This window comes from Aquila chrysaetos, chromosome 24, assembly GCF_900496995.4.
Source record: "Aquila chrysaetos chrysaetos chromosome 24, bAquChr1.4, whole genome shotgun sequence".
In the NCBI taxonomy this organism is placed as follows: domain Eukaryota; kingdom Metazoa; phylum Chordata; class Aves; order Accipitriformes; family Accipitridae; genus Aquila; species Aquila chrysaetos.
Window position 1 is genome coordinate 13,990,719 of NC_044027.1, and position 13,027 is coordinate 14,003,745.

Here is a 13,027-nt window from a genome sequence, read left to right on the forward strand (position 1 = left end):
TTGAACTGTATAAGCAAGGCTCTCTTTTGAAAAAATACAGGCTGTTAAAGCAATAATACCTGGTCAGCTGGGAGTGAAAGGATGTATAATTGGAGTAGTATTGATGTTAACATAACTTTTCTAACAGGAAGAGAATTGAGGAAGAGTTGGGACAAAAGGTTTATTAGGAAGCTGGGAACAGCACATCACCAGCACTAAATTGAAGCAAGCAAGCAAAAAAAGGAAAGTAACTATGTGAAAGAACACTACTTCCTCCCCCCAAAATTGAAGTCTTTGCTTTCTCTTTTCACATGAAAGCATAGGTTTGTATTTTGTGTGTCAAAATTAAATATATTTTTAAAGTGTTTCTTTTAATATTAATATATCTAATTAATATATCCTCTTATTGACTATAGCTAGTTTGAGGGTAGGATAAACAGATCATGGAAATGTATTGTAACAGTACAGCAGTTAAAATTAATGATTACTTGACTTTAGATATATCAGTGGATCACCTTAATCACGTACTTCAGGAACACCTAGTAATTCATAGACTAAACAAGGGATTCTAGTAGGGAGCAGGCAGATGCTGCTTGGATCATCGTGTTCCTGCTTGGAACTAGCTTTCAAACATACGGACCGTATTTTCAAATTATAGACCTTCAAAGGCTAATCTAGAGAAAGACAATAGAATAGTAAATCACAAGTGAGAAAAGAGGAAAAAAAATCAAGCAGATACAACTGCATAGTAGACTCAAAGGAAACAGAAGGAAGAAAACCAAGCCACACACATGAGCTTGCTTACCTTGTCCGTCTGTGAAGATATTCATATTAATTGCTCTTGGGAGAGGCAGAGTATGAGAGAAGTTATCTCACTGTGATAGGCTTCAGGAAGGCCTTGAGACATCCCTCTTGGGAAGGATTTGATAATCTTGCATTTGTAAAGTTGTGATGCTTTGGTTACGTTTTGTGCCCAGCAGTTGAGAGAGCTCACTGCCGTACATGAAAGCAGAGGACTAACGGATGGCAACTCCTCTCTCCTGCTGTTTGCACGGGGAAGCACAATACAAATCGTGGACATGCGGCAGCAGTTGTGGGTGGCAATGGAAGCAAGGACATAGCTGGTGGGAAGCGACAGCTGGGAATACAAAAGAAAAAGCAATTGGGATTTGGAAGCAACAGGTGGGAGCAGGAATCAGAAAACTATAGTTAAGACCTCTGAGGAGGCAGGAACTAATCCAGGCCTTGTCAAGTAAGTCCATTGGAAGGCCAACTTGAAGAGACAAAAAAGGAAACAAGCAGGGAGAATATGGTAATACTGTGTGACGGGAAAGCAAACACTAAAGGCAAGTTCTTACTGCATCAAAGCTATACTTGTTCCTTAGCCTGATCTATGTCGTAATACTCATCTGTGAATGATATGCTGCGTACGTTCATAGAGAAGAGTGGCTCGGCTGTTACTTTAAGAGCAAAACAGAGCTAGCTGTAGCCGTGAAGCTGCAATGAGCTCTTCCATGACAGGTGGATAGGAAAGGGACAAAAAGAGTTATTTAAAGTCTGCTTGCTCTTGGTGCAGTGGCAGGTGTGCTGGCAGACAGCTGGGCTCCATGACCTTCTAGAGTTGAGCTCCCACATTAACTGGCTGCGCTGGATGTGACTGACAGGGCCTCTGTGCCCTTAAAATGTACTGTCTGAAGTTATTCCTTTGGGTCATGTTCCAGCTACCGGAGGCAGTGCAGCGAGATGGGGGTCGCCGTGTTCCCAGAGCCAGGCAGGGTGGAAATGCGACCTCACCTCACGCAGCCTCTCCAGGCACAGGGGGTGCTGGGGCCACCTCAGGCAGTGGGACTGCTTGGGGCGGCAAGCGTTTTGGGATCATTTGGGTATCGGTCGTCCCAAAAGCCAGCCTGCCCGCCATTTCCCCTGGGGGGGGCCCTGGCCACCCCCAGGCGAGGAGCGGGATCGGCCCTGTCACCCACCGGGTCTCCACACAGGGGCGGGGGCGGCCGTGAGGGGACGCGCGAGCCTCGAGCGCGGCGCCCACAGGCAGGGCGCGCGACCACGTGCGCCAGGCAACGGCCGCGGCGCGCGCACGCGCATGCGCGCTCCCCCTAGAGGCACACCTGCGCGCGCCGCCGCCCTACTCCTTCCCCCCCCCCCCCCCTCCCCCGCCCTTCTCCCGCCTCTCGCGCCGTCCTCTGTGTCTCCGCGCCGAGGGCCCGCCCCCAGCTCCCTCCGAGGGCGCAAGGCGCGGCCAATGGGCGCCCAGCGTGGGGTGGTCGGCGGGGGCGGGGCTGCCGAGCGTCCTCTCTGCGGCTGCGCGCAGGCCGCCCGCGGCGAGGAGGCGGTGTCCGCGCCTGCGCAGAGCGGTGCGCTCATCCTCTCTCGCGAAGGGGAGCGGAGCGCGCCTGCGCGTTGCGCCGCCCGCTGCCCAGCGCCCCGGAGGGGGGCTTGGTGCGCCTGCGCGCTGAGGCCGCCGTCCCCCCCGTGCCCCGGAGGGGGGGGGTTGCTGCGCATGCGCGCCGCGCTGCCCGCCCCTCGCCAGCAGCAGCAGCAGGAGGAGGCGGCGGTGGTGGTGATTCTGGCTGTGGAGAGCGTGAGGCAGTGCGAGCGCCGCTGCCGCCCCCTGTTATCCGGGAGCCCCAGGTCCGGGCGGAGGAGGCCGGAGCGCCCCGGAGGCGGAGGGAGCCAGAGCGGCGGTGGCAGCCAGCGGCAGCAGCAGCAGCAGCAGCAGGAGGAGTCTGTGCCCGGCCCCCCCCCCCTCCGCTCAGTCCCGTTACAGCCCCCCTCCCTCCGCGCTCCGCTCCGCAGCCACCAACATGTCGGCGCCGGCGGCCAAAGTCAGTAAGAAGGAGCTGAACTCCAACCACGATGGGGCCGACGAGACCTCAGGTGAGGCCGCGCCGGGGGCGGGAAGGGAATGGCGGCAGCCGCCGCGGCCTCCGCCTCGCACCGCGCCGCACCGACCGCCATTTTCCCCAGCCACACGGGCCGCGGCCGGGCCGGAGGCGGGAAGAGCGCGGGGTCGGCCGGGCGGATGTGCAGGCCCCAGCAGCAGCAGGAGGAGGCCATGTTAGCGCCCTTTTGTCTCCGCTCCCCGGCCCGGCCTCCTTCCCCACGGGCGCAGGCGGGGCCGGGCGGGGGGCGCTGCGGCCTTGGCGGAGCAGCGGGACCCCCCCCGCCTCCCCCCCCCCGCCCTCCCGGAGCAGCATCCGCGGATCCTCATTGTGCTCCGCCGCCGCCGCCGCCGCCATGATGCTTCGCCGCCTCCTGGTCTCGGCGCCGCCGCGGCCGCGTGGTGCTGCCCCGCCGCGCCGGGGATGGAGCGGCGCCGGCTGGGCCGCCGCTGCCGGGGCCTGCCCGCCCGCGGAGCCACGCGGTGCTCGGGCGGCGCGGCGATGGAGCCGCCCGCGCCGTCCCCACGTGCGATCGGGGCGGCTGCGGGATTTTTAAAGGTCGCCGCGCCGTGGCTTTCCTCCCGGCCGCCGCCGCGGGAAGGGCGAAGCGCTCTCCTTCCATCCAGTGCGCCGTCGCGCCCCGCGGTGCTGCGCCCGCTGCGAGCTCCGGTCACACACGTGCTTTTTCCGTGCCCGGCGTGGGGAGGGGGGCAGCGCGTCCACCCGCGGGGCTGGGGAGCGGGGAGAGCTGTCCCCTAACGCGGGCTGAGCCGTGCGGGAAACTTACCGGGGGAGGAGTGAGCGTGCTGCACTGCTCGGGCGACTTCCCGCTGCCGTTCATTCATCGCCCGGCGCGATAGGTAAACAGTCGTCCTGCAACCGAGACCTTTGCCAGGCTTTGTCGAGGGGAAGTTCCGAGGAGAAAATACTTGCCAGACGGCGACTCGGGAGTCTTTTCGGCTTGCAACCGCCCTTTCGAACGTTCTTTGCGGTTTTTAGAAGGTGGCATGTTCCCAGTCAGGCTCTTTCTATTGATATTTCTGTCCTCCCTAAATTATTAAACGTTCTTTCAAATGTGTTGGTCTTAGCAGATATGGCTTACAACTTTTTTAATTAAACTGTTATTAATCTGCCATGATTGACTTGCCATTTCAGTTGACTTGTAAAACTGTTTAGGGGAATGCGAGCTGTGATTTCTAGGGGTAAACTCGCTTTGAGTGCCGTTTCGTCAAACTTTTCGGCGCTTCAGCTATAGTATACCCGGGAAGTAGCTGAAGCTTTAAGGCCTAGTAACACTTAGCAGAAATATCTGTGTAATTCTAAAGTAGATGACTAGAAAAGGTCTTAAGCAAAAACCCCAGGTGATGTCAGACTCGAAAATGAAGGGATTTTGATGTGCTTTCATTTGTTTTTCAGAAAAAGAGCAACAGGAAGCAATTGAACACATTGATGAAGTACAGAATGAAATAGACAGGTAAACTTTAAAAATGTTTTAGCAGAAGTTAAAATGTAACTTTTAAAAATAAAAATATTTAGTAAAGTAAGCACTTGGTACTAGTTCTCACTCTTTTTAAACTCTGCCCAGATATAGTTGTGTTCTGACTTGATGAGGTGTAAGAAGTATTTGTGTAAGATAAAAAATTTCAAGTAGTATCCTGGTTTCTTGTTCAACTGTGTATAATTAAAAGGGTAGAACTTGAGTTTAAAATTTTTAATTAATTGTAATAGTTTTGATAATAGAAATTTATTTCGTATTGTTTTTTCATGTTAATGTGTATGCAGTTTTGCAAAAGTAAGCAGAACCAAAAACTTGGTTGAAAAGTTAGCTTTTATTATACTTTTTTTTTTCACTATATATTCACATGCTTGTAGAATAATGTGTAGAAACTGTCACTGAAACATTAGTTTCATGTGCCAAAACACTCTGTGGGTTCTATGTCGGTATTTGCCTGGATCTGATCACCATGCACACTGTCCTGCAAAGACTGCAGGTGACTATTGAGGCTCTGGCCATGTGAAGCTGTTGCAGTATCAGGGCTCTACCTTTTTACAAAACCAATTAAACGTTATGTCTTCAGATTTTACTTGTGTGGGATACAAAATTGCTTTGCTGTAGCTTGCTTGCCTGCCCAAAAGTTATAAAGAGCAGGTGATAGTGTTATGTGTTATCCATCTTGAGGTCTTTTGCAAACAAAATGTTTAAGAGGTAAAATACGACTTTGCTTTGCATAAATAAGGGTCCGTCCCTCATGTAATGCTGCAAAACGTACAGTGTGTTTCATTAGGATCAGTGAGATTGTTTCTGGGAGTGTGTTTCTTAATAGTCGTTACAGGTTTGGGCCTCAGTTTCTTGTTTGAGATACGTCATTTGTTGAATATGGCAGACTAGTCTAATCAGACCCATTCAGGTTTTAGCTAACTACTGATGATGCGTCTTTAAATTTCAGTTCTCTCTCCTGTGGTTAATGTGGCTCTTCCTATTACAGACTGAATGAACAAGCCAGCGAGGAAATTTTGAAAGTAGAACAGAAATACAACAAACTCCGCCAACCATTCTTCCAGAAGAGGTCAGAATTGATCGCCAAAATCCCAAATTTCTGGGTAACAACATTTGTCAACCACCCACAAGGTATATTCTTAATAGCCCTCTCTTTTTCCTGTAAATTCAGTGTTTGCTTGCTTGTTATGTGAGTGTCTTGCAGCTCTGAGGGTTTTCTAGAATTGTTGCTGGGCATATGCTTAAACAGAAGCCCGCTTCATATGCAAACACTCCCTTTTTGTCCTAGAGTGCATTTTATAAGCTTTTTATTTCTTGTGGTTGTTGACCAAAGGAACATCTTATTCACTAAAATCCCATGGTGATTTTCTTTCTGCATTTTAAGCAACAAGTTTCCCACTTTTCTTAGTTAATTGGGCCCTTTAAAGAAAAAAAAAAAAAGCGGGGGGGGGGGGGAAGGATTCTAGTTTGTTTGGGTTTGTGGTTGTTTTTTTTTTTATTGGAAGTGAGCTGCTTAGGACTCTTGACAATAGACTTTCTGAGAGGACAAAACAAGTTTGTAGACTGCTTAGACTGGGCAAGCTATATGTGTGAAAATGGGTTTCAGACAGAAGGGTGCATGTATGCAGGTAGCTTTTGCTGCTTCTTAATGTTGAACTACAACAAGCAAAAGTAATGTTTTCACCTCAGCAAATGCAAATCACACAAATGCTAAGTCTGTTGGCTGGTCACTTGAAAAAAATGGGCCGCAAGAAGTTGGCTTGGACAGATGTGTTGCTCTTCAAATCTTACTTGCTATCGATTTCCTGTGTTTCATCTGCATGATACACGTTTCATAGCTTTGTTAATGTGGGATTCCTAATTCTGTCTTAGTATCTGCACTGCTGGGAGAAGAAGATGAGGAAGCACTGCATTATTTGACCAGAGTTGAGGTGACAGAATTTGAAGACATCAAATCAGGTTACAGAATAGATTTTGTAAGTACTTTAAATAATTCCTTCACTTGTGATTTTTCTGGTTTTTTTAAATGTGATCACGTACTGGGTTGTAGTTTGTAACTTATTCTCTTCAGTTATCCACTTAGTACCACGTTTGACTTGCCACGTGTCTTTACATTATCTGGATTCTAACTCTTTGCTTTCAACTGCAGTATTTTGATGAGAATCCATACTTTGAAAATAAAGTTCTCTCCAAAGAGTTTCACCTCAATGAAAGTGGAGATCCATCTTCAAAATCAACTGAGATCAAATGGAAATCTGGGAAGGTATGTATTTGTGCATCTGGGCAAGATGATTGCTGCTCTATGTGATACCATCACTTTCATGATGTTCCTTTTACTTTTTTTTATTGAAGCTGCTTTGTCCTCCCTTCCCCACTCAACCTGCTTTCCACTTCTCTACATACATAGCTCGTGCCTATCTTGCAGGGTTTGAAGTACCCCATGTACATGGAGATCTGTAGTGAATTCTCTTGCTCAGTTGAGCACCACCATTAAAACAGTGAAAATACAAGTATGACTAGATGGAGAGAGTAACAAGTGCATTAGCTTGTCTCTATAGTGGATCTAGACTCTGTTTTGTTGTTTTCTTAAGATAACTGTTAAATTAGGAATTCTGAGGACAGCAGGGTTCTGGGGGGTCTGATAGGGGTGTGTGATTTATCCCCCCCAACTTCATTTCCAGACACCACATCTTTGGAGAAGTTGCAGCCACACAATAATGTGGGCATGTCTTTCATCCAGACAGCATTCAAACGTAATTAATTTGCTGTAGTTAGTTTCTGTAAAAGTTGGGAGCACTTTCATGTTATCCTGAAGATTTTGAAATTAGTATTTAAAAGTAGAACTGAGGGTTGCAGTTAAGTTGCTGCTTGTTTTCTTACCCTCAGACTGAGAAGAAATCTTTTTTTCATTGAGAACTAGAACTTTTCCTCTTGTACAAGAAGTTACAGTCCAGTGCAAACTAGCTGAATGATCTTTACAACATAACACAAAATCACCGTAAATTCTGTTATTAGTCTTCATTAAAGCATCTAAACCTATAAATGTTGTGATTCTATCAAGAAAACAAATACTAGAAGTTTGGAGTTACCATATGATCAAAGAAAGAATGGATTTAAATAGCGGATAGTAATTTCCTTTTCAGACTTGGCAAAAAGATTGTTGCAAACTTATTAAACTTCTGGGGTAAGGTGGTAGATACAGGATTTGTGTATGTTCTTGTGACCATATGTTTTAGCGGCTTGTGTGGTTTTTTCCACTTACTACAAAGAATGGTCTGAAGACTTCAAAGTGGGAAATCTTAGGATAAGAACACTAGGCAGTTCTTTATCTCAAGTTAAAGACAAGAGCTTAGAGGTGTGGAGACTGAGTGTTTCTTAAATTGTGTGTATGTAGTAGTTGTAGTGTTTAGCTGCAATTGCAGCTATTCTCAGAGTAGCATTTAGCCATTGTGAAATCTTTCAAGTTCAGTATGTCATTAAACATTTGTCACACTTGTGCTTCCCTGTGATAGGGAAACATAAATCAAATGCAAGATCCTGTGAATTTTCAGTATTTCAGTGGAGGTCATTAAAAGAAACAGGTGGTTTTACTGTTTTCTCATGTTTGTGAGAAACACAGTATCTTTTTTTGTGAGTCATTTGGGTTCCAAATGTTTCGTAAAGACTTCTCCCTGAAAGAGGGTGTAGTAAGTGACTTCTTGTGGTTGTTTAGACAAGTACGTTTCTAAACGGTGCTTATTTAAAAAAAAAAAAAAAAAGGCCATGTAAAGACCACTTCTTTAGGGAACTTCCTAACTTTCTTTTCAGGATCTGACAAAACGTTCAAGCCAGACACAGAACAAAGCCAGTAGGAAGAGGCAGCATGAAGAGCCAGAAAGCTTCTTTACCTGGTTCACTGACCACTCTGATGCAGGGGCTGATGAACTAGGAGAAGTCATCAAGGATGACATCTGGCCAAATCCATTACAGTACTACTTGGTAAGTATAGCACTGAGTTGTTGATCCATACTCATAATAGCACTGTGAAAGTGAAAGTGAATTTGATCACTGTAGTTAATGTTGCATATGTGTCTTTAAGGTTCCTGATATGGATGACGAAGAAGGGGAGGGAGAGGAGGATGATGATGATGATGAAGAGGAAGAAGGATTGGAGGATATTGATGAAGAAGGAGATGAAGATGAGGGGGAGGAAGATGAAGATGATGATGAGGGAGAGGAAGGAGAGGTGAGTAATCTTACTCCTTATGTCTTTCATCTCTGGTGTATGAGAATAAAAAGAAATTTCTAAGAGTGATCTTATAAAAATACTGAGCCATTGTTACAAAGGTAAAATAGTTCTTTTCTGTAAAATCACTGACAAGGTGTTTGGAGGGGAGAAGCAGAACTGTTACTATCTTAACTTGTGGAGTGGTTTCACTGTAGTAATATGTATGTTTGTGTATATGAGAGACAGTGCAAATAAGTGAGGGAGGTGCTCTAGAAGAACTAGGATATTAGCATAACAAAATTCTTATTAGTGAGCATTCTAACAAGGCTTTACTTGTAAATAGCTTTTGTTGATGCATCCAGTTCTGTCATCCTCCCACCTGTTGGGTTATTTCTGCTTATGGCCAGCTTAGCTAAGACTCTCTTGGGTTCAGGAAGTAGAAATTTCCTTTAGTAGCAAGTGGGATTCCAGCGACAGCATTCAGGGTGTTGGTAACAAAGTTTAGAATGTCTTTGTTTCTCGTAATTGGGCGTGGTGTGTCTGAATTTCAGCAGCAAAAAACTACTTGTATTGAGATAGGAGGGCTGTTGTGGGCACCATAGTACTGGGCTCTATTATATAATCTAGAATTTAGCATCTGAAAGTTGAAGCATTTTGCTTTTCAGAGTTTAAAAAGAGGGGAAAAAAAGATGACCCCTTCACTTCCTAAACGTTAAACTTATGTCAAGGTTTGTAGTGATTCTAAGTTACAGTAGTTTTTCAAACCTGATGTTTTTTTCATTGGGACATCCAGTTATTAACTGATTTCTGTGTAGACAGGTACTCATGGCAAGTGTTAGTACTCCTTAGGGAAGAGGGAAAGAGAGATCATCATATAGCATGCTATGAGTAACACTGTAGGGCTGTAGTCTGTAGGGTAGTAAAACAATTCTGGTTATTGCATTTGAAAGTTCGTGCTATCTGAAGTTTAGTGATTAGATTTTTTTTTAATTGTTGCTTATCTTTCAACAGGAGGATGAAGGAGAAGATGACTAATTGAACACTGATGGATTCCAAACCCCCTTTTTACCTTTTTAATTTTTCTCCAGTCCCTGGGAGCAAGTTGCTGTCTTTTTTTTCTTGTGCTCAGTCGCCTTGTTCTCTTGAGGTCTCTTTTTCTCTCCTCTACACCATGGTTCACAATTTATTTTGGGGGAAATACCTTGAGCAGAATACAGTGGAAAAGAATCTACCGGTTTCTGTTTCAAGTTCATTTTTATCCCTTTCTGTCTCAAAACAAAAACTGTTTATGGAATCAACACACCATGTTCTGTGGGAAAAAAGAAAACCTTCTGCTCCCTTCACTCTGCTGGAAGCTGAAGAGTGCTAGGCCCCTGTGTAGTAGTGCATAGAATCTAGCTTTTTTCCTTCTTTCTCTGTATATTGGGCTCAGAGATTACACTGTGTCTCTATGTGAATATGGACAGTTAGCATTTACCAACATGTATCTGTCTACTTTCTCTTGTTTAAAAAAAAGAAAAAACTAAAAAAAAATGGGGTTATAGAAGGTCAGCCGGGGTGGGTTTCAGATGTTTGGGTGGGTTAAGTGGGCATTTTGACAACATGGCTTCTTCTCCTTTGGCATGTTTAATTGTGATGTTTAACAAACATCCTTGCAGTTTAAGATGACACTTTTAAAATAAAATCTTCTCCTAATGATGACTTTGAGCCCTGCCACTTGATGGAGAATCAGCAGAACCTGTAGGATCTTATTTGGAATTGACATTCTCTATTGTAATTTTGTTCTTGTTTATTTTTAAATTCTTTTTTTTTTTTTTTTTTTTTTGTTTCACTGGAAAGGAAAGAAAGATGCTCAGTTTTAAACGTTAAAGTGTACAAGTTGCTTTGTTACAATAAAACTAAATGTGTACACAAAGGGACTGGTTGGTCTTCACTGAAAGAAACAGTTTTAATACCCTGTTTTGAACTTCCTTGTAGTTTCTTGGCATTTTTTGGGGGCATTTGGTCAGTATTTATGTAGTGCAATGCAACCTTGTGGTTGTGTGGACTGATAATCAGTTCATTTAGTTTCCACTATTTCAGTACTTGTAAAATGTTTCATTTGGTAGTTACTACTGCACACTCTGTTTCTAGAATTACCTAACTCTGTAAGACAGGGCTGTAGGTGCATATGCCTTGTGTGAAGACAGAGGTTTATATTCATGTTTTGCAAAAAGAAAAATCACTTGATTCTTAGATTTTTTCTTTTTTTTAAGTAGTAACTTGCAGTACTGTATCTCCAGTAAATCAGTTTGCTTGAAAATATCATGCAAGCTGAGAATAAAAAGACCAAGGGGTCTTATAATAAGATTTGGGTGGTTTTGTAAGTCTTTTCAGTTGAAAATAAATGTTAAGTGCAAGCTAATTTTTGGGCTATTTCAAAGAGCAAGATTCTTAGTGAAGCTCGTGTATAAAGTTGCTACTTCACTGCTTTCTTTCCTTGGTAGCAGCATGTATATATGCTTTAGAAATACTGTACTCTTTTTCATTTTAAGAGACTGCATTTGAGTAGCTTGTTACAGTTTCACTTAGAGGTTGTTGGTACTGGTATTCCACAAAGTGTAATGAAAGTTGTTTTAACATGCTGTGCTTTTGAAATATTTAAAAAAATGTTGTATCAGCTAATCTAAAATTCAAACAGCTAGTTCTCTTTGGATGTGTAGAAAAGACTGTCTTCTGGGAAGACTTGCTGTTATATTCTCTGATTCCTTTTCCTCACGGAATTTGCTATAGTCAAATTCAGCTTATTTTGATGCTTAAGAATACACTTAGCAGAACAAGATTAATCTCTATTTGAGACACGCCCAAATAACATGTGTGAGGGAAACATTCTGTAAGTGTCTGGTCCAGCTTGGATTCAATCCAGTTATCAGAGACAATACAACGTCCAGTCTGTGTGTGATCAATGCAAAAATAAGGCAACCATTTATTTTATTCCATCTCAACAAAAGCTTCTGCCCTGATCCTGCTTGCAGAGCAAAGTAAAATGTTAATTAGTAACAGTTTCTTACCATCTAGAGAGAGAAGGAACAAAACCTATGAAGTCTATAAATTTTAGATTATTTTTCACTTGGTTCCTTTTTGTTGTAAGATTGAAAACCGCTTCCTGTTGTGGTAGAGGGTCGATCTGCTATTACTTGCCATGATGCCTCATTACTTAATTTTTATGTAGTCCTAATTGATTGTAGTTCTTCAAAGAAAATAATATTTTCCTAGTCTTTAATGCTTTGGGAAAAATATTGTGCCATTGTTGTAACACCCCTGTTGGTTACTAACAGAAGACCTATAAAAACTGTTTCAAAAGTAATCAAATCTTCAGGTTCTGTAAAGTCAAATACCATGAACAAGAAATGAGAAGTCTGGGTAATTAAATGCTTCTTCTGAGATTTTTCTTGCACATTCCTTAGGATTTTATAGGGTGTCAAAACACTCTTGCTACTGTACTGATAATACTGAATTTCCTGTGAAACGTAAGGGTTTACTCCTGGCAACGGCTAAAGACTAAACTAACGTGCTAAAAGAATAAACCATATTTGTTACGTGTAATCTTAATTTATTTTTTTTTCTAGCAATGGAAATGAATAGGGATTAACACATTTCTCTGCAACACTGAAGAAATACTACAGATGGCCATCATGTGCTCTGACTGTTCACTTCATGTCTAATTTGGCTGAATATATGTAATGGGTGTCCATTTTTACTTGATTTAATTTGTATATGCATATAAAGAGCATTTAAAGGTAGATGTCCACCTCTGATAAGAATGGGAGATTCACTCTTATTAAATATCTGTCTGTATCTCTCATTAATTCCCCACTGATGCTTGAGCTCCTCATATCCAGTTAATCCTGCCAAGTGAAATTTGTCACAGGTGGAAGCTGAATTTGGGCTTTGTGGCCTGAATTTCTAGGGTTAGAATATAGAGCTGACAGCAATTTAATAAAGGTGAAGCTACTGTGCTGGGGCTGTATGACTTAAATGACTCAAAGGTTACTTTTATTTTAATTGCTATAAAATGGAATCTTGTCTGTAATTTCTAGTGCCAAAGGAAAGCAAACATATCCATGTGTGTAAATACAGTTAGAAAGGTTTGGGTTTTTTTTAAACAGATTATCTGTGTGCTTATTCATACTTGTCACCATAGTTTTTGTCCCTGTAAACAAGCATTATCTGAATTGATTTCTCAGTCATTTATGCCATTCATTTGAATTTGTAAGCTTCTCTTTGTACCACACTCTAAAACAGGTGCATAACGATAGTACTCTGTTTATTGGATACTGTTCCTGAATTTTGAAGCCATGCTTTTTTTTTTTTTTTTGAGACTGAAATCAATGAAATAATTTCTCTGATGTACCTTCAAGATATCCTTCTGTTTGAAGGAATTAAAGTACATTTAACTGTTACTTG

General features: G+C 43.4%; 1 protein-coding gene across 1 annotated transcript; it reads left to right on the forward strand.

Moving 5' to 3' along the window:
- The first annotated feature begins 2,491 nt into the window (after nucleotides 1-2,491).
- On the forward strand, nucleotides 2,492-10,496 carry SET (SET nuclear proto-oncogene). The gene is made up of 8 exons (XM_030000784.2): nucleotides 2,492-2,871; nucleotides 4,293-4,350; nucleotides 5,363-5,505; nucleotides 6,247-6,350; nucleotides 6,524-6,637; nucleotides 8,182-8,352; nucleotides 8,453-8,599; nucleotides 9,593-10,496. Exons 1-8 carry the CDS (start codon nucleotides 2,799-2,801, stop codon nucleotides 9,614-9,616), a joined length of 834 nt encoding a protein of 277 aa, XP_029856644.1. The 5' UTR covers nucleotides 2,492-2,798; the 3' UTR covers nucleotides 9,617-10,496.
- Nucleotides 10,497-13,027: the final 2,531 nt, after the last annotated feature.